Below are 18,875 nucleotides of genomic sequence, written 5' to 3'. Positions count from 1 at the left end.
TAATTCCTCATACTTTATCAACATATCACAAGTGCTCCTTAAAAATCACATTCATAGCAGGAAAGTTTTTAAAGTCTTTTAAGAATTACCACTATGAATGTGAAACACATGGTACTAACAAAATACAGATGCGCATAAAATGCATCTCTAAATGATACATGTTTCATGTTTCTGTCCTTTAGGACCATTCGAGATAATACAGATGAAAAATGCAGAACTCTTTAGTGCAATGTGTTCACAGTTCCCCTCTTTCCTCTCTCTGTTTTTCTGCTTTGGGCATGAGTAATACATGGCATTTACTTCAGTAATTTACTTTCACTTATCAAAGCGAAAACTAACCATTTCTGTGAAAAGGCTTTATCTTGAATGGTATCAAACTGATGCCATCAGCAATGTAAAACTTACTGAAAACACATTTTCTACAAAATTGTTTTTTAATTGGGTTTTGATTTAAAATGTATAAAAATGTTAACCTGCAAATAAAACTTAACATATAACATTAAAGGAGTACAACATTTCCATGTATATTCACCTTTAATAAATGAGTGATCTGATTAAGAATACTGAGTACTCAACAAAGAATAGTTGATATAAAAAACAATGGTGAACTTCTAAAAAATTCTGGCAAAAACTAAATACTTATAAAAGTTTGACAGAGCTGGTTATATGTATGACAATAGCAAGTTATCTAAAAAACAACAAAAAATGTCAAAATAAAATCATAAATCGATGAACTTTTTCATGCAGATTTTAATAACTAAACTATGAAATGATCTAGTCACCAACTACTTTGTTTTCAATATTGGAATAATTACTGTGAGTATCACAAAAGCCAATTTATCCACTATATGCTGATTGTGGAAATACACAGAACCCAAGAGGAGTCCAGAGAAAAGCACTTTTCCATCTTAAATATGCATATGAATTCCTGGAGATCTTGCTATAGAGTCTAGTTCAGAGGGTCTGCTCTGGGATTCTGTCTTTTCAACAAGCTCCCAGCAGAGGATACTGGTCAGGCAGTTGGTTCATGGACATTCTTGGAGTAGCAAGATTCTCTGCTAAAGTGAAGTGTTTCAGCCTGTTTTTATCTTACCTATTATTTGAACAGATGTAGGGTATTTTGGAAGTTTGGGGACAATATCTGTTATGGGAAGATGTATGCCAATATATGCCAACTTACATATAGGCCTTATCTATTACTTGAACAAAGTGATGCCATGAAACAACTTTGATTTTCCAACTGAAAATGTACACTATTTAGGATTCAAACTGGAGTGGGGAGGAAACAGAAACAAAACTAGTTGCCTTAATAGACGATGCAGTTATCAATTGTTTTAAATAAACACTTTTTTAAAGCTTCTGTTTTGATGGACAACAGCATGTTCAAAACTAGTAAATTTAAAGACACCATCCTTTGCCATTTTTGGTGAAATATGAACAAGTGCTTTCTAGAAAACAGACACAAAAACAATTATGGCTATATTAGAAGAGTTATGAGATCTAAACATACTAATTGTAGAAACCTAGGATAAGTTATTTAAGCTATATGACCTATGTTTCTTCATCTGTAAAACACCAGTAATACTTATCTCATAGACTTACTGCAAGGTTAGGTGAAGTAATATATATAAAAGGCTCTGCACAGTCTCTGGTGGTAAGTGACAGTTAACAGTATTATCACCTAGGTTTGCTGCCTGTCTTTGAGCTCTGAGCCCCAATATATGCCAACTTACATACAGGCCTCAAACTTGACCCAGCATCTTCCCATAACAGACAATGTCCCCATCACTTCTTCAAACTTCGAAGATACCCTACACCTGGCCTTCTTTATGTACTATGATTAGCATAAGAGTAACAGATAAAACCAGAATTTCATTTAAAAACATGGGGAAAAAAAAACTAGTACAATAAAGTTACCACTTTTCAGTTCAGGTTCGATGCATGAGACAGGGCGCTCAGGGCTGGTGCACTGAGATGGCCCTGAGGGATGGGATGGGGAGGGAGGTTCAGGATGGGGGACACATGTACACCAGTGGCTAATTCATGTAAATGTATGGCAAAAACCACTACAATATTGTAAAGTAATTCGCCTCCAATTAAAATAAATTAGTTAATTTGCAAAAAAAAAGTCAAAGAATTGCTTAAATTACCACAAATGAACTAATAACAACAAACTATAACTCTGAAGAAACAAAATCTAAACAACTGCAACTGAAAATCGTACCTCAAACCAGCACAGCGTTGGACTCAATTTTCTGATATTCCATGCAGATTCAACCTTTATTTGTTATGAAGAAAAGGATAGTGTCATATGAGATGCAAATTCATTTAGAAAGAAAACAACTATATCCACTTATTCAACTAGTATATGAACAGTATTGACATGTGTTAAACCTAAGAAGTGTCTATGGCTTTGCTGATGTCAAGGTGATCAAAGGCCTAGTCTCTACTTTCTTCAGAATTTTATAAAGTGAAGCTTTTGCACTGGTAAGAGTACCAGAACACAAGAGCACATAAGCAAGAGCTTTGAAACTAAACAAAAGCAATGCATGCTCAATTGCTGTCCTTCTCAACTAGGTTACTTACCTCCCAAATATTTCATAAACAATCTACCAAAAGACTCAAAGATAATGTTAAAGTACCCTCTGTGGCATTTAAAAAGCTGCTGAAGAATCTGGCTTTTCAGAGAAGGTCTGCAAGAATAAGTACATTCTAGAGAAGACCTTGAAGTCTGCAAGACTTCGTGATTTCAAATATATGAATCTAAGAATGAAAAATGCAAAATTTTATTGGGCATAACTAAACACTCTCACTCATCTTCTCAAGCAATATGAAGCTATTTTTTCTGTCAAAGAAAACATTTTCTCTGACTATGGTGTTCTAAAAAGGTGAGTGGAACAAAATCCATTTTCAGTTATAGTATGCACTTAATACACTCATTAATATTCATTTTGGAGTCAAATACAAATCTCAAAAGTCACCTTTGAAATTTTCAGAATCTCAACAGCAAAAAAACTTGACATATATCAAATCCTTATCCCAATATTATGCTAATACTATGATGTTAAGTAGGCGAGAAAAGCAGGTTAAATAATAGTACATACATTACAACCCAATATAAATACATGTGTGTGATGAAAGAAGCCGAGAAGAGAAACATTTCCTTGTAACAACGGCTACCTTTGATAGCTGAGATGACAGGAAATTTTAATTATTTGCTTCCTGTATTTTCCTTTACAATGATATGAATTATTTGTGTAATTTAAAAAGAAGGAGGGGGGAGGGATACAATAGGGGTAGGAGATGAACTATTATGTACAAAATAAATAAGATACAAGAATACAGTGTACAGCACAAGGAAATATAAGTAAAATATATAAAAATACTGAATCACTACATTGTAAACCTGAAATATTGTAAATCAACTTTATGCCAATTTAAAGAATTTTTTAATTTAATAAATAAATAAAAAACAGGGAAGCATATGCACACCTCAAGTATAACCCCTTGAGCAAAAATTATTACCAATAGATACAGGGACACATTAAATGGCAAGATTTTTTTTCTGGCTTTCCAGCCTTTTGAAAAAAACATATATATACGATCAGAGATATAGGTGAGAAAGAAATTCAGCTCTTCATTTACAGAATCAAGTGTGGTATAAGAAGAGATACAATACAATTGTATATATTTCTTTAAAAGATCATTTTAAAAAGTAAGAGCATCCTTACTTTACAAAAAGATTTACTTTTGCAATAGGATTTCACTGAATAGCAAAAAGATACAATTCAGGTTTTTAAAATGTGATTTACATACAATTTTTCAGAAGTACAAATACTATTTAAATTTAGGGACACCTGCAGATAAATGCTCACATTCCTTTTTGTACAAAATACTATACCTTACATCTGTTAATAGACAGCTCAGAGAAAGACTAGAAATGGTGAAGTTTACCCCTTTCCAATGTCAGGTGTCATGTGGCAACAGCTGTCTCATTTGGTCACTTCATCTCCTAAAAGAGATGAGAGCCCAGGATATCCTTCTTCCCTACCTTCAGCTTTACTTCCCCACTCTGCTATTGAGTGAGACTAATGCCAAGAGAGAAGAAAAAAAAGACCAAATAAAAGCATTATGCTGGGGCTTCCACAGTGGCTCAGTGCGTAAGAATCTGCCTGCCAATGCAGGGGACACAGGTTCAATGCCTAGTCCGGGAAGATCCCACATGCCTTGAGCAAGTAAGCCCATGTGCCACAACTACTGAGCCTGTGCTCTAGAGCCCGCAAGCCGCAACTACTGAGCCCATGCACCCTGGAACCCATGCTCCGAAACAAGAGGTCACTCCAATGAAAAGGCTGCATACCTCAACTAGAGAGTAGCCCCTGCTTGCCACAACGAGAGAAAAGCTTGTGCAGCAATGAAGACCCAGCACAATCAAAAATAAATAAATGAACAAATCTTTAAAAAGCATTATGCTTTCATGCTGGCATCCATCACCAACAGACCTGTGCACCTCAGTTCGGACTGTCCCCAAATAAACACGACTGGTCTCACTCATGACCTTAATACAGTTTACTCTGTACAACAGTCTATGCCGACGTTCACAGACACACACGCACTTACATTCCTCTCTCCTTCGGTGACACGGGTCTCATAGCAATATGCCAGAAGGATATCAATCAAACTGTAGTACACCTGACGATGGGCTTTCTTGTCCAGCAGGTAAGATTTATTAACAAATTTTCGCAGCTGATATTTCTCTTCTTCAGAAAAAGACACTAGAAGAAAATGCATTTAAAACTTAGATGTTTCATTCTGTTTGGTAAAACCCCCACTGCAGACAGATTTGTCAAAATTAGAACTTTAATTATAGAAACTGAAATAAAAATTCTTAAACTCTGGATATGGAAACAACTTTTTAATTAGACTTCACAATTTTTTTTAAGAGCTATGTATTTGTTCAAATTCTAGTAGGGCTAAAAAAAAAAGAAAAAAAAATGTCCAGACCCCTACCACATACTGGCTGTTTTTTTTTTTTTTTTTTTTTTGCTACACAGTTCTGTACTCAAGACAGCTAAATGACAGAGTTATTGACTTTAAAAATAAGATAATTATATTTTGATAACAGAAAACCTGTGAAACACTCTGTAAATATTATTTCAAAGTATTCCCATGTATTAGTCAATTTTAAGGGCATATTATTTTTCAAAATATCATTTATACAAAGTTTTACATAAATATGCAAATTTGATTATACCACGCATACTAGACTGGTTGGAAGAGGATGTTTCCTTTTCTTCTGCTGCTTGGCACCCTTTATCCTCATCAATAACTTTTTCCATGTTAAAAAAAATCTAGTATATATCACTTCATATTTTTCTTTACAACCATAGGACACACAAACATGTATACAAGGGAGTTAATATCTTTTCCTCCCCAGAGAATCAGATTATTTTTTTCCATCTAGCCAGTCTAACTCAATGACACCTCCAGGAAATCTCCCCAAGTCACTTGGTACTTAGCTAATTTTGTGAAGGAGTAGAATATTCCATGGTGTGGTATGCTCTATCCAACCACTCCCCCTACTGATGGGCATTCACTCTGCTTCCAACTTGATGCCACTGCTGATGCTGCTGCAGTAAATGTCATATCATATGTCACTGGATACTGGAGGCCTTATTTCCATAAAACAGATCCCCAACAGTAGACTGACTGGGTCAAAAAATTTATCTGTTTTTAAGAGATACTTTATTTAAGGGCTACATCTCTCCTTTGTAATGGTCATGGACAGAAGTTCCCTTCCCTAAGCATATCTCTTGCTTGCTCCCAGCCATAAATGCTTTTTTAAAAACCATTTTCAGTTTAATGGATATGAAAGGACTGTGGTAAGAAAAATTCTAAAATGACCCCCAATAAGACATCACTTGAGTGTGGGCAGGAACTGTGACTTGCTTCTATTCAAAAGAATACGGCAACAGCAATAGGACAGTTACTGTTACGATTATTATGACTATGTTCTGATATTGGCAGAGACTCTCCCGCCAATCGCCAATCGTGAAGAAATAAGACGTCATGTCATGAGGGGGCCACGTGGCAGGGAATTGTGGGATCCTCTAATATCTGAGAGTGACGCCCCGGCTGAAAGCCAACAAGAACATGGGGGGTCTCAGTTCTATAGTCGCAGGAATCAAGTTCTGCCAACCATCATGTGAGCTTAGAAAACAACTCTGAGCTTCAGAAAGGAATACAGCTGCAAACACCTATTTTTCGAAAGTGAAAAGATGGCCATATTTGTCTCCAGCCTTCCAATACCCCGAGTAGAGGACCCCACCTCAGCTTCTAAGCATCTAGATAAACCATTAAGTATCTAGATATATTATTACCTCTAAGTCAGTGTCATCAATCTCTTCCCTTACAAATTAATTCTTCATTTTCCTTCTGTGCCCCATAACAAGACCACTTTCAAATTCACTTTAAAAGCTGTTCAACTCAGTCATGAGGAACATTTAGCTTCCAGTACCAGTGAATATCAAAGTAATGCCAAAATAACTTTGAAGCCTTTTTTCCAGATTTCAGAATTGTCCATTATATGCAGGTCAGGACAGGCTAAACTGCTGTAACACACAGACCCAAAATACATTGGCTTCAGTAAGACAGAAGTTTCTCTCTCACAGTACTACTCAGAGTGAACAGTCCAGGACAGGTGGGTATCAGGGTCTCCATACCTGTCTCCTGACCCACGAAAACAGCCAAATCAGAACTCTGTTTCTGATCTGTGGTAACTTGGAATGCAATAAGAGGAAACTAATACGTGACATATCGCTGTTACGTCAGTTAGTATTTCTCTAACTGCTAAACTCCGAACATTATTTCATAGATTTGTCTGGCAACTTGGATTTGCTCTCCTATAAATTACCCAAATGTTTTGGCCAGTTTTTTTCTGGATGGCTTGTCAAATATTTAAGAACTTGTCTATTATGGATTCAAACCCTAGTCATCTCTCCAAATCTACTGCCTCTCTACTGACTCTGTTCAGAGGATCTTAGGTCATTGAATTATTTATGTCTGTGTGTAGTCCAATATGTCTATCTTTTTTTTTTTAACCAGATAGTGAATTTATAGCCTTCAATAAGGTTTCTCCAACTCCTGAATTGTCCATGGAGTCTCTCAGCTTTTAAGAGTTACTGTTTCCTCTTTTAAATTTAAATCTATAATCTATCTGAAAATTACTTTTTTGTATTTTCAGATTTTGGTTAATTACAGATGAGGAGTTAATTGTGCCAGCACAGTCTGCTCAGTAAGCCATCTTTTCTATTGTATTGAACCACCAACTTTATCAAATAGATCTGCTGCTTTTCTTGCTAAATACTACTTCCAAGCACTTTAGGTTTTTGTCACCTGCAAATACAGTATTTTTCCCATTCCCAATAAATGATCAACAGAAGACAGAGACACTATGTCCTTTTATATATCAGTCACCTTACCAACAGAGAAGGCAATGGCACCCTACTCCAGGACTCTTGCCTGGAAAATCCATGGATGGAGGAGCCTGGTAGGCTGCAGTCCATGGGGTCGCTACAAGTCGGACACGACTGAGCAACTTCACTTTCACTTTTCTCTTTCATGCACTGGAGAAGGAAATGGCAACCCACTCCAGTATTCTTGCCTGGAGAATCCTAGGGACGGTGGAGCCTGGTGGACTGCCGTCTATAGGGCTGCACAGAGTCGGACATGGCTGAAGCGACTTAGCAGCACTTTACCAAGGGCTTCTCAGGTAGCGCTAGTGGTAAAGAACCCCCTACCAATGCAGGAGACACAAGAGACGTGGATCTGATTCCTGGGTCCATAAGATCCCCTGGAGGAGGGCATAGCAACCCACTCCAGTATTCTCGCCTGGAGAATCCCATGGTCAGAGAAGCTTGGTGGGTTATAGTCCACAGGCTCACAAAGAGTTGGACAGGGCAGAAGCAACTTAGCACACATGCATATATAGGCATTTAAATGTACATACAGAGAGACCCAAAATACAGTGGCTTCAGTTAAGACAGAAGTTTCTCACACTACTACTTGGAGTGAACAGTCCGGACGGCTGAGTATCAGCATCTCTACTATATGACTTCCATCTATGGTATAAGATGCTGTTTCAGGTTAAAATTTTCCAACCAATGGCAAAGTGGAAGAAGAAGAGGATGACAAACACCTTTTTTCTAAGGAATTGATCCAGAGAGTGCACACAGCACTTTCACTCACTTCCTATCATCGAGGACTTAAGTCTTACAAACACATCCAGGGGCAAGAAAGGCAGGAAACTTGGCCACTAGCTGAGAGGGCATGAGCTCAGTTTTAACTCAGGAAGCCTCTTCTTAGTGGAGAAGAGTTAATAAAAGCCACGTGTTTTTAACACCTTCTCAGAAACCAAAAATTATTAAACTACCTTTTTAGTATTCCCAAGTCACTCTCTTGATAGCCAGTTAAGTCCCAGCCTTTCTGTCTCTGCTCAACAAAAGACTGCCCTTCTGTTCATCACAACTGGGCAAAAGCCCGAAGGAAAAGAATATGATTACTCCCGTATAATGGTCCCTTTTCACATATCGTTTTCATGTTTATACTCTCAGGAGCCTTAAGTTTAACATGGCTTCTTTTTGCTGTAAGGTTTCCTTCCAGCAGTTTTTTGCAGTCTGTTCTCTTGGGAAAAAAAATCTTAAATACCCTTACATTAAATTACTAGAAGCAATATTCCTTTACTTACTAAAATACCATTAGTACTAAAAAAAAAAAAAAAAGACAGGATATGACATAAAATACACTATTTTTTTCAGCCATGTTAAAAAGTCTATGTTTAAAAAAATTTTTAATATATTTGTACAAGCATTGTTTACATAAACAAGTAACTATATGAACATATTTAATTTGCTGGCCAGCAACAAAAAGAAATGTGTATATTTTAAAGTTTAATAATACAGGTGAGTATAACACAGTTAGGAGAAGCACTCTTTAAAGACTGACTTCTAAAAAAACAAAAAAAGATTGAATTCTAAAAAAGAAATTCATGTGACAGATCAACTGGGTATTGACTGTCCCATTACAGGGTTCATATGAAGATTTTTCAATTAAAGAGAAGCTCTCCGTTCACTTAAAGTGGTCTGATGTGAGGAAACTATAAAAAGGAACATTTCTTCACTGCATGAAGAACACATATCTGACAAAATATTTGAAGACTCCTATTACTCAGCAAGAACACCTGAGAAGGTATTCCCTTGGGTACAGTTTTGGAGACGCTCATTAGTTTAGCTAATAGGAAAGGGCCAGGTGATCGTGACAACAGTATCTCACTAGAGAAAAGCCTTTAGACTCGAGCTGGCTAAGAAAGACTTCTGCTTCCATGGAATTCTGAATCACAAGGTAAGCGTGCCCAGAACCAGTGAACAACATACCAAATCATTCACACACACATTTATTCCTTACTCCTAAGTCATCACACCTGTATGTATTCAATGATTTGTAAAGGTTGACTTGGGTACTATGAGCTCTGATGTTATATGACCCACAGATAAGTCTTTCCATACATCACAAATAATTTTCTATGACTGTACACACAAGGCTGACTTGAATGCACTCTTCCAAATTCCTGAATGCTGGGTGCCCCTAACCTTCACTTACAACACAACCACCTTTTCTTGGGTGGTTTGAGTTCCAGTTTGGCCTAAGCAGTTCATTAAAAATACAAAGAAATATTTAAATTCTGAACTTCAAACAAAGAAACCAGAGATAATAAATAACAATAACAGCAAACCGAGAAATCAGTAGAGAAACCAAAAGTCTGAGCTCCCTCAGGCCTTTCACATTAGAGATATAAATCATATCACCCAAAGGGAAACTTGGGGAGATTTGCACACAGTCAGGTGCAACCAAGGAGAAGCACCACAAATAACTACAGATGTGGTACAAATAATACTTGGATGCTTGCCACCACAATTAACATTTATAATAAAGTCAAGCATTCATGTGACTTTAGCTACACAACATAGCAGCTTTGCTATCCAGTTCATAACATTTTGGTTAATTATACTTCTGTAAACAATCTACAGGGTTTCCCAGGTGGCTCAGTGGTAAAGAATCTGCCTGCCAATGCAGGAGATTCAGGAGCGTCTCGCAGGTTCAAACCCTGGATCAGGCAGAACCCCTGGAGGAGGAAATTGCAACCCACTCAAGTATTCTTGCCTGGGAAATCCTGTGGACAGAGGAACCTGCTGGGCTACAGTTCAGGGGGTCGCAAAGAGTCAGATAAGACTCAGCAACTGAACACACAACAACAAATAATCTACAGTCAAACAAAAGCCTATTTCGGGCTCTATTTGGGGAAGAAACTGGTGCCTTAACATGGAAGCAAATGGCCCAAGATCACCTCCCGAGATGAGAAACTCCATCAATACATTTGAAGACCACCAAGTGGCTGCCACCAAAGTGGAAAGTGACTTTGTTACTTCACTTCAAACATCATCTGTTTTTATTACTTTTAAATCTTCTTTGCTGCCTAATTCCCTTCCCAAACATCCTTGTCCTCTGTGGGTCAACAAATCATACATGATCTGGCTCCTCTCAGAGAAATGCAAACCTATTCCATTGTACACTTTCTGGAAACAGATCAAGGGAATCAGAAGAAAAGGTACTGCACTCAAACCCTTGGCCCCAATGGGCAGCCCCACAGTGTTGCAGCTTTCAGGGCTGATGCTGACAGTTTAGCTCTGCAAACACTGGTGCCAAACAGGATGCCCCTGCTAGGAAGTTCACCGACTATGAGTGTTACGTGGTGTCATAACAAGCAATCATGTGCCAAGATTCTTGGGCTGAGATTAACCGCTGAGACACAACATGGGAAATGTGGTAAGTTCATCCTCGTGAAACCAGAGCTCAGTGGGAGCACTGCGTTTAACACTTCCATTTACAAGCCTTTGGGGAGGAAGATCCAGATCATTATAGAATTGAAGACGGCAAGGAAAGTCTCCGTGTTGTAACTCAGAGCGACGTGATGAATATGACAAAAGTCATAACCGAGGCAAAGACAGGGGACAAAGTTTATCACCTAAGGCTTATCTGGAAATCAAGACAATCCAGCTTAATGCTTTAGGAGGAGGAGGAATCCAAGACGCACCCCTCACCTGCACTGTTGTGTCTGCTGGAAATGTCCCCCTGCAATGACAGAGAGGAAGAAGGCCTGGGAGCAAAGAGGGGATAAGAGGAAGAGGAGGAAGGGGGAAATTACAGCAGCAGCACGCTGCTTGAATGAGCTGAGAACTTCCAAGTTCATGTTTTGGTTTATTTCTTTTCTCCCCTATTTGAGCCCGGTTCGACGCATTTCAATGTGTGCCTCTAATTCTGGGTGTCTCAAAACATTGAACAAGAAAAAAAAAAAACTGAAAGAAGAATCACGTAAACAAAGAACTTGCCCTTAAAGTCATGTAAATGTACAAAAACTGTCATTTCAAACGGAAGCCAATTCCTGGCTCTCCTGCCATTGATTTACTCTGTATTGATAATTTCTAACACATAATATGCTAAGATTTTAAGTAAAGGGTCTAGTTCAATCCTCATGACAATTCTGTGAGGCAGATACAGGATTTCCACAGCATCCCAGAGCAGTTGCAAAGTCACAAAGCAGCCTGTGGAGGAGGAGGGCATTAAACCCTGAACCCCCTATTTACCTTATATCCTAGGCATAACCAAGCTTCCCTGATAGCTCAGTTGGTAAAGAATCCACCTGCAATGCAGGAGACCCCAGTTCAATTCCTGGGTCGGGAAGATCCCCTGGAGAAGGGAAAGGCTACCCACTCCAGTATTCTGGCCTGGAGAATTCCATGGACTGTATAGTCCATGGGGTGGCAAAAAGTTGGACACGACTGAGCGACTTTCATAGGCATAACCATTACTTAGCACATTTACAAGAGGTACCATCTGTACAACAAAGAATTCAAGTTCCTCTACCTTTATCACATGCCCTTGTTGTTTTTAAAAGTGATTCTTAGAATAAAGCACTGTAACAGTTTAATGGGCTGGGAATGTGTCTGAAGCACCAGTCTGGGTTACACACCACAGAGACTCAGAAGGGACAGTGCTTAAAGGCACCAACTGGCTTATCCTTCTGTTAAAAGTATACATAGAGAACGACTGAGACAGAAAATAGGACCTAGAATACACTACAACTGATTAAAGCAGAGCAAGTTAAAATTTAAAATAAAGTTAAATACCATCTCGATTTTTAAGGCAACTAGCTCACCCTTGTGGACAGAAAACTACACAACCACCAATTCCTTTCCAGACTGCTTCAGTAAGATACCACACCAAAACTGGGGAACGGACTCAAACCAATAGAAAGCATTGACGATTTAAGTCTGAACAAACTTTCTAAGCAGGTCTATAAATCGTGTTAGCAGTCCCATGCCTGAAAATTCCCCTACATGATACGGGAAGTCTCTGAAAGATTCTTGAACTCAAATCAAATATACAACCAAGGATTTGCTGAAAACAATGTAACAAGAATCATCATTTACAAATAAGTTTCCATTGTGCCGGAGAGTCAACTCCAAAAAATACTGGCAATTTTTCAATCTGGTAGAGACCACCTAAATTCTAATGAAACCTGACTACAAAAATATTTACTGCAATATTTATTTCATTCTACAAATATTTGTTGAGTACCCATTACATGATAGGCTCTTTTGAGGCTCTAGAAATAGAACAAATAGCAAGCTACTGCATTTCTATGCAGAGGATCAAAATACTGTGAAGCAACAGTTTCTTCAGAATCAGTGGTCAAAGGTCACTGCAGAACCATGTAAACACCCCAAATGTCCACAAATAGTCAACAACCCAAACAGTCACCAGTTATGACACAAAAACACAACAGGACACTAGGCAGGTATGAAAAGCTTCAGGTAGAACTGTAAGCATTGATGGAAGATGTACAACGTATACTATAAAGAAAGCAAAGTGAGAAGAGAGTGTATATGAATCTATGTGTATAAACTTCTAAAAGCAAATGCTTAGATGTGGGTATATGTGTTTAGAATACCCCAAATTGTTAACAGTGATTATTTTCAGGAAAAGGAATTTGGAGTGAGGAGATTCTATATTCCATTTCATGCATGTGTGTGTGTATGTGTTCCTTTCATTTAAACACTGAATTTTTTTTTTTTGGAAGTAAGATTGTTCGCTCTCAAATAATGCATAGGATGGATTTTTTAATACATGTATTTTTATTATATAATTTTCAAGTGTACAGCATTAAAATTCAACATCTGCATATACTACAAAATGATCATCACAAGTCTAGGCATGGTATTTTTAATATATAATTAAAAGCCAAATCAGTATAACAGAAAACATTAGCCCACTATTCTTGATCTATGTGAAATTGTTATAATTCTAATTCACAGACTTAACATACCAACCTCCCACTTAGAAAAGGTGTTAATAAAATGCGTGTGTGTGTGTGTGAGTGCTCAGTCATGTTGAACTGTTTTGTGACCCCATGGACCATAGCTCACCAGGCTCCTCTGTCCATGGCATTCTCCAGGCAAGACTACTGGAGTGGGTTGCCATTTCCTACTCCAGGGAATCTACCCAACCCAGGGATTGAACCCATATTTCTTGTGTCTCCTGCACTGGCAGACATATTTTTTACCACTGCACCACTCGGGAAGCCCATTAATAATATGCCTGTCTAAAACTACAACTCTGTGTATAATATTTGGCTTAATGTTAAGCATGGCACAATCGTCTCTTGTGGCTCATAAAACCCCCTAACTCAGCCTTATTTGGTAAAAATTGCTCTCTGTAAGGTACAGAAAGGAAGATAACTAGTCCTGCTTCCACATGAAACCACTTCTGAAATAACTGGGGAGAACTTATCAAATTCATCCAACAGACAAAAGGATGGAAAACTTGGTCTTTTTTCACCATTACTAATACTCAAACGCCTTTACCACAGAGGAACATTCAGATCCCACAAGCAGATTATTCAACAACTACACATGTCCTGTATGTTAATGTCCCTAAATTTGATAAAAATATTTTAAAAAATTAAGAAATTTTAAAGAACCCCAATGAGTCAAAAGTAAAATATATTCCAAAAGAATTTTCTGAGACAAATAAGTATAAGTACTGTGTGACATTTCCAAGTCCCGGGTAAAGCTCCTATTTCCAAAATTAGCAAATCAAAATAATATCTTCACCCCATGTGACAATTACAATTGTGTGCTTAAGAAAGGAGTGTGCAAATGAGTCTTATTTTGAGTTTCTTACCTAACGCAGCAAGATTTTCTTCCTCCTGACTCTTTCCCAAAGAGGTCATCATTTCTGAATATAAATCACTCCACCAAGGAGTGTATTCCAAAACCTGCTTAACTGCTTCATCTTCCATAAAGTCAGCTCTGGAAAAAAAAAAAATGAAGGGGCTTGTTACATATAATCAGGCTGGTTTTCACTGTTTAAAATTTTACCTTAATTCATCATATTTGTACTAGAAATACAGACTGATCTAAAGCACATTTCAAGGCAAGACTGAGTGCTGCTATTACTTTCACTGTGGTTACTAATCATCATAAATGCAAAGTAAGCCTCAGACTAAAGGGGTATTTGACATTTGCGATCTTTTTAAACAGAAAATACAGAGAAGACCAGTCCCCTCTAAAGTCCTATGTCCTATACCACAGTTATGTGGGATGAAACAAATCTGAACACTCGATGCTCATGAAGGCTAGGCCTTGTGCAATTTGCAAATATTACAAATTTTCATAAGCTTATAATAAATAGTATTTTAATTCCACCACCACCACCAAGAGGTCTCTCTCTCACATACACACACACATCATTTTTTAGTATGTGCACTCATGTTTCCTTCCAAGACGCAATCTATTTCATTTAGCTATGCTCATATTTATAGACCCTAAGTCAAAACTATTGCAAAAGATAAAAGGAACTTTCACAGAGAACAGAAAATTACTTTTCCTGTACTTTACTTTCTCAGTTTTAACTAGAAAAATAACTGCTACATTCAAAGTAAACTCTTTGAAGACACTTATTCAGAAACGATGCTGTCTTACAGCTTCCCAGGTGGCAGTAGTGGTAAAGAATCCACCTGCAAATGCAGGAAACAGAAGAAACGTTGGTTTGATCCTTGGGTCAGGAACATCCCCTGGAGGAGGGCATGGCAACCCACTCCAGTATTCTTGCCTGGAGAATCCCATGGGCAGAGGAGCCTGGGGGGCTACAGTCCATGGGGTCACAAAGAATTGGACACAATGGAAGCAACTTAGCATAGCACACACAGCACAAATACTATTTTATATTCAAAGTTGGAAATTGGAAAAGAATGACATAAAGTATAACTTACGGTGGAAAATTCATTGATATTTCAAGTAATTAGAACCTCAAGACACTGGTCGTTTTGATACACTGGATTTTCTAGCTCATGGTTTTAATACTTTAAAGACTTTAATAGACTTTAAAGACTTTCAATGGAGATACTGAAATCTTTTTAAAATTAGAAAGATCACAGATAACTTACTGAGTTCTTTGGATGTGGCAAGCCCTGCACTAAGTGCTTTTCATTCATTATTTCCTTGAATACCCACACCACTTCATTAGGCAATGGGTGCTATCAATACTCCCCTTTTACACGAGTGGAAGCTGAGGGCTGGAAAAGTTGTGTACCAGGGTTAAGGTCAAAGAACCAGTGAGAAGTGGGGCCAGGATTTGGACCCCTTTAAGTCTCAGTCTGAAATCCAAGCTATTAACCAATATAAACATTCCATTTTTATGAGTGAGGAAATAAAGCACATATTGGACAAAACTGAACAGCAATTATCTTGAAGGAGTAATTCTCAGTGCCAGCTCCTCTCGGGATCAGGCTGTTGCCCAGGACTCTGGCCTGAACAGTTAGGTGGACCACAGTGCCCCCCCCCCCCCCGCAGAGACAGCAACACAGGATGCTAACAGACTCGACTGGAGAGGGAACAGCTTCTGCTTTGGGATGAGTTATTGGAGGTGTTCTTGTAGGAAAGACAGAAATTCCCCCAGGCAGTCAGATATGCTAACCTGTGCTCAAGAGAGACACACAGAAGTCCTGAGCATTCACACAGTTAACTGAGGTGAAAGAAGAGGACAGAATACCCAGGGTGAAGTGGCCACATGAGAGGAAAGGGTGTTGAAAGCTGGAGCACCAAGGACCTTTTAATCAAGGGTAGAAGAAGGGCAACCCACTCCAGTGTTCTTGCCTGGAGAATCCCAGGGACGGGGGAGACTGGTGGGCTGCCGTCTCTGGGGTCACACAGAGTTGGACACGACTGAAGTAACGCAGCAGCAGCAGCAACAGCAGAAGAAGAAGGGCCCATCTGAAAAGATGCTGTTTTTTTCCCCAGGAGGAAAAATAATAGGGGGAAAATCCTCTTGTAAAACAGTATCTCTGCCACCTTCATGCACACCCCTCAAAAAATTCAAAAATGTTTTGAGTAAAATCTCACTAGTACAGTCCCTCATGTACACAGTGATGGTTCATTCCTTGTGATGCCCAATATCTAAGGTCGACTGATGCTCTACGTTCCAGAATAAATTATTTTCAAGTTTTAAAATGCCATGAGTTCAATGGGCATTCACTGAGTGCCCTCTCTGTGTGGCATAAGACAGAAGACCAGTAAGACTCTTGCCCTGTCCTTCAGGGCACCACAATTCAATGGGAACAATAGGAATAAAAAAAAAAAAAAAAAACACAGAATGTTACAAAACAATGCAGTAAAAACAAGATGAGCTATAACACATGAGCACTTCCTATGCTAAGCTGGAAGCGAGGGTGCCAGGGGGTGACAATTGATCCCAGCCTTACAGGATAAGTCAAAGTTATTCAGGGAAAGCAGGAAAGGGGGAAAAATCAGCTGGCAAAGGGAAATTAGGAGTAAAAAATGTGTGTGAAGCAGTGTGGTACAGGTGGGGAGATTCAAACATTCATTACTGTCATCATATGAAATGCGGGCAGGGGGTGGCAAAATAGACGCCACAGAGGCAGGTAGCATCCAGATAACAGAAACCTTTCTACACATGCTAAGGAGTTAGGAGTTTATGCTGTAGGCAAAGGAGAGCCCAGATCAGATCAGATCAGATCAGTCGCTCAGTCGTGTCCGACTCTTTGCGACCCCATGAATCACAGCACGCCAGGCCTCCCTGTCCATCACCAACTCCCAGAGTTCACTCAGACTCGCTCCATCGAGTCGGTGATGCCATCCAGCCATCTCATCCTCTGTCGTCCCCTTCTCCTCCTGCCCTCAATCCCTCCCAGCATCAGAGTCTTTTCCAATGAGTCAACTCTTCGCATGAGGTGGCCAAGGTACTGGAGTTTCAGCTTTAGCATCCTTCCTTCCAAAGAAATCCCAGGGCTGATCTCCTTTAGAATGGACTGGTTGGATCTCCTTGCAGTCCAAGGGACTCTCAAGAGTCTTCTCCAACACCACAGTTCAAAAGCATCAATTCTTCGGCACTCAGCCTTCTTCACAGTCCAACTCTCACATCCATAAGGAGAGCCCCGTAAGGCCTTAAGCAGATTTTCACTCTCAGTGATGCACTGATGGTTTTACGGTTGATGGATCTGCAGAAGAGCAGGGCTGGAATGAGAAACGCCAGCTACGCAGTTAGGGGACAGCTGCAACAAGCCAGACACAGATGAGGGCCAGGAAGAGATGGAGAGAAGCAAAGTAGAAAGACATAAGTGGTACAATTTCAGGATTGACTGGAAACGTGGAATAAAGAACAAAGTCCAAGGTGAATCCCAGGTTTTCAACCTGGGTGACTGGGATGAAATAAAGGGCATCCTATCAAGCAGAAAATTCAGGAAGATTTTACAGGTAAAATGATGCATTCGATTTTAAACATGTGGAAATAGAGGAGTCAGTGAGATGCCCAGTCGCTCTCTAAACCCTTCGCCTGGCTTTTCTTCATAGCACTTATCACAATAGAAATACTTTTCATGTCCCCACTGGAGTGTAAGCCCCTTGAGGGCAGCTACCATGTATTCACCATTCTCTGCCTGCTGTCTGCAACACCGCCTGACATGGAAGTCATTCAAACAAATATTGGTAGAACAAGTAAGTATATACATGAAAGAATGAATAAGTGACATTTTATTCCAGTGTTTTTTCTGAAGGTTGCTATTTTGCATAAAGAACCACACTGGGAAAGAGGTGAACCTTTCTTTTCAAGCTTCTAATTACTACTTGTCATTTTGCTGCTGCTGCTAAGTCGCTTCAGTCGTGTCCGACTCTGTGTGACCCCATAGACGGCAGCCCACCAGGCTTCCCCGTCCCTGGGATTCTCCAGGCGAGAACACTGGAGTGGGTTGCCATTTCCTTCTCCAATGCATGAAAGTGAAAAGTGACAGTGAAGTCACTCAGTTGTGTCCGACTCTTCGCAACCCTATGGACTGCAGCCTACAAGGCTCCTCCGTCCATGGGATTTTCCAGGCAAGAATACTAGAGTGGGGTGCCATTGCCTTCTCCATGTCATTTTGAGATCTCCTCAATAAATCCAGGAGCTTGATCATTCTGTCATCTTCTTTACCAAATGTATAATGCTGAACATTACAATTTTACATGACTCCCCAGATTAAGAGGTATAAACTACCATATATAAAATAAATAAGCTATAAGGACATATTGTACAGTACAGGAGATAGAGTCAACATTTTATAATAACTTTTAGTTCAGTTCAGTCGCTCAGTCGTGTCCGACTCTTTGCCACCCCATGAATAGCAGCACACCAGGCCTCCCTGTCCATCACCCTCTCCCGGAGTTCACTCAGACTCACGTCCATCGAGTCAGTGATGCCATCTAGCC

General features: G+C 39.2%; 1 protein-coding gene across 1 annotated transcript in view; it reads right to left on the bottom strand.

Annotated features, from left to right (window-relative positions):
- The window catches only part of SHQ1 (SHQ1, H/ACA ribonucleoprotein assembly factor), a 102,352-nt gene that overhangs the window by 63,039 nt on the left and 20,438 nt on the right, over positions 1–18,875 (bottom strand). Inside the window, exons 6-8 of the mRNA XM_055558505.1 lie at positions 14,299–14,426; positions 4,621–4,775; positions 2,225–2,278 (exon numbers count right to left, since the gene is read on the bottom strand). Coding sequence (XP_055414480.1) covers positions 2,225–2,278; positions 4,621–4,775; positions 14,299–14,426 — 337 coding nt within the window. The remainder of the gene's footprint in view (positions 1–2,224; positions 2,279–4,620; positions 4,776–14,298; positions 14,427–18,875) is intronic.

This window comes from Bubalus kerabau, chromosome 20 (genome assembly GCF_029407905.1).
Source record: "Bubalus kerabau isolate K-KA32 ecotype Philippines breed swamp buffalo chromosome 20, PCC_UOA_SB_1v2, whole genome shotgun sequence".
Classification (NCBI taxonomy): Eukaryota; Metazoa; Chordata; class Mammalia; order Artiodactyla; family Bovidae; genus Bubalus; species Bubalus kerabau.
Note: the sequence above shows the minus strand (reverse complement) of the source record. Positions and strands in the feature narration are given on the sequence as shown.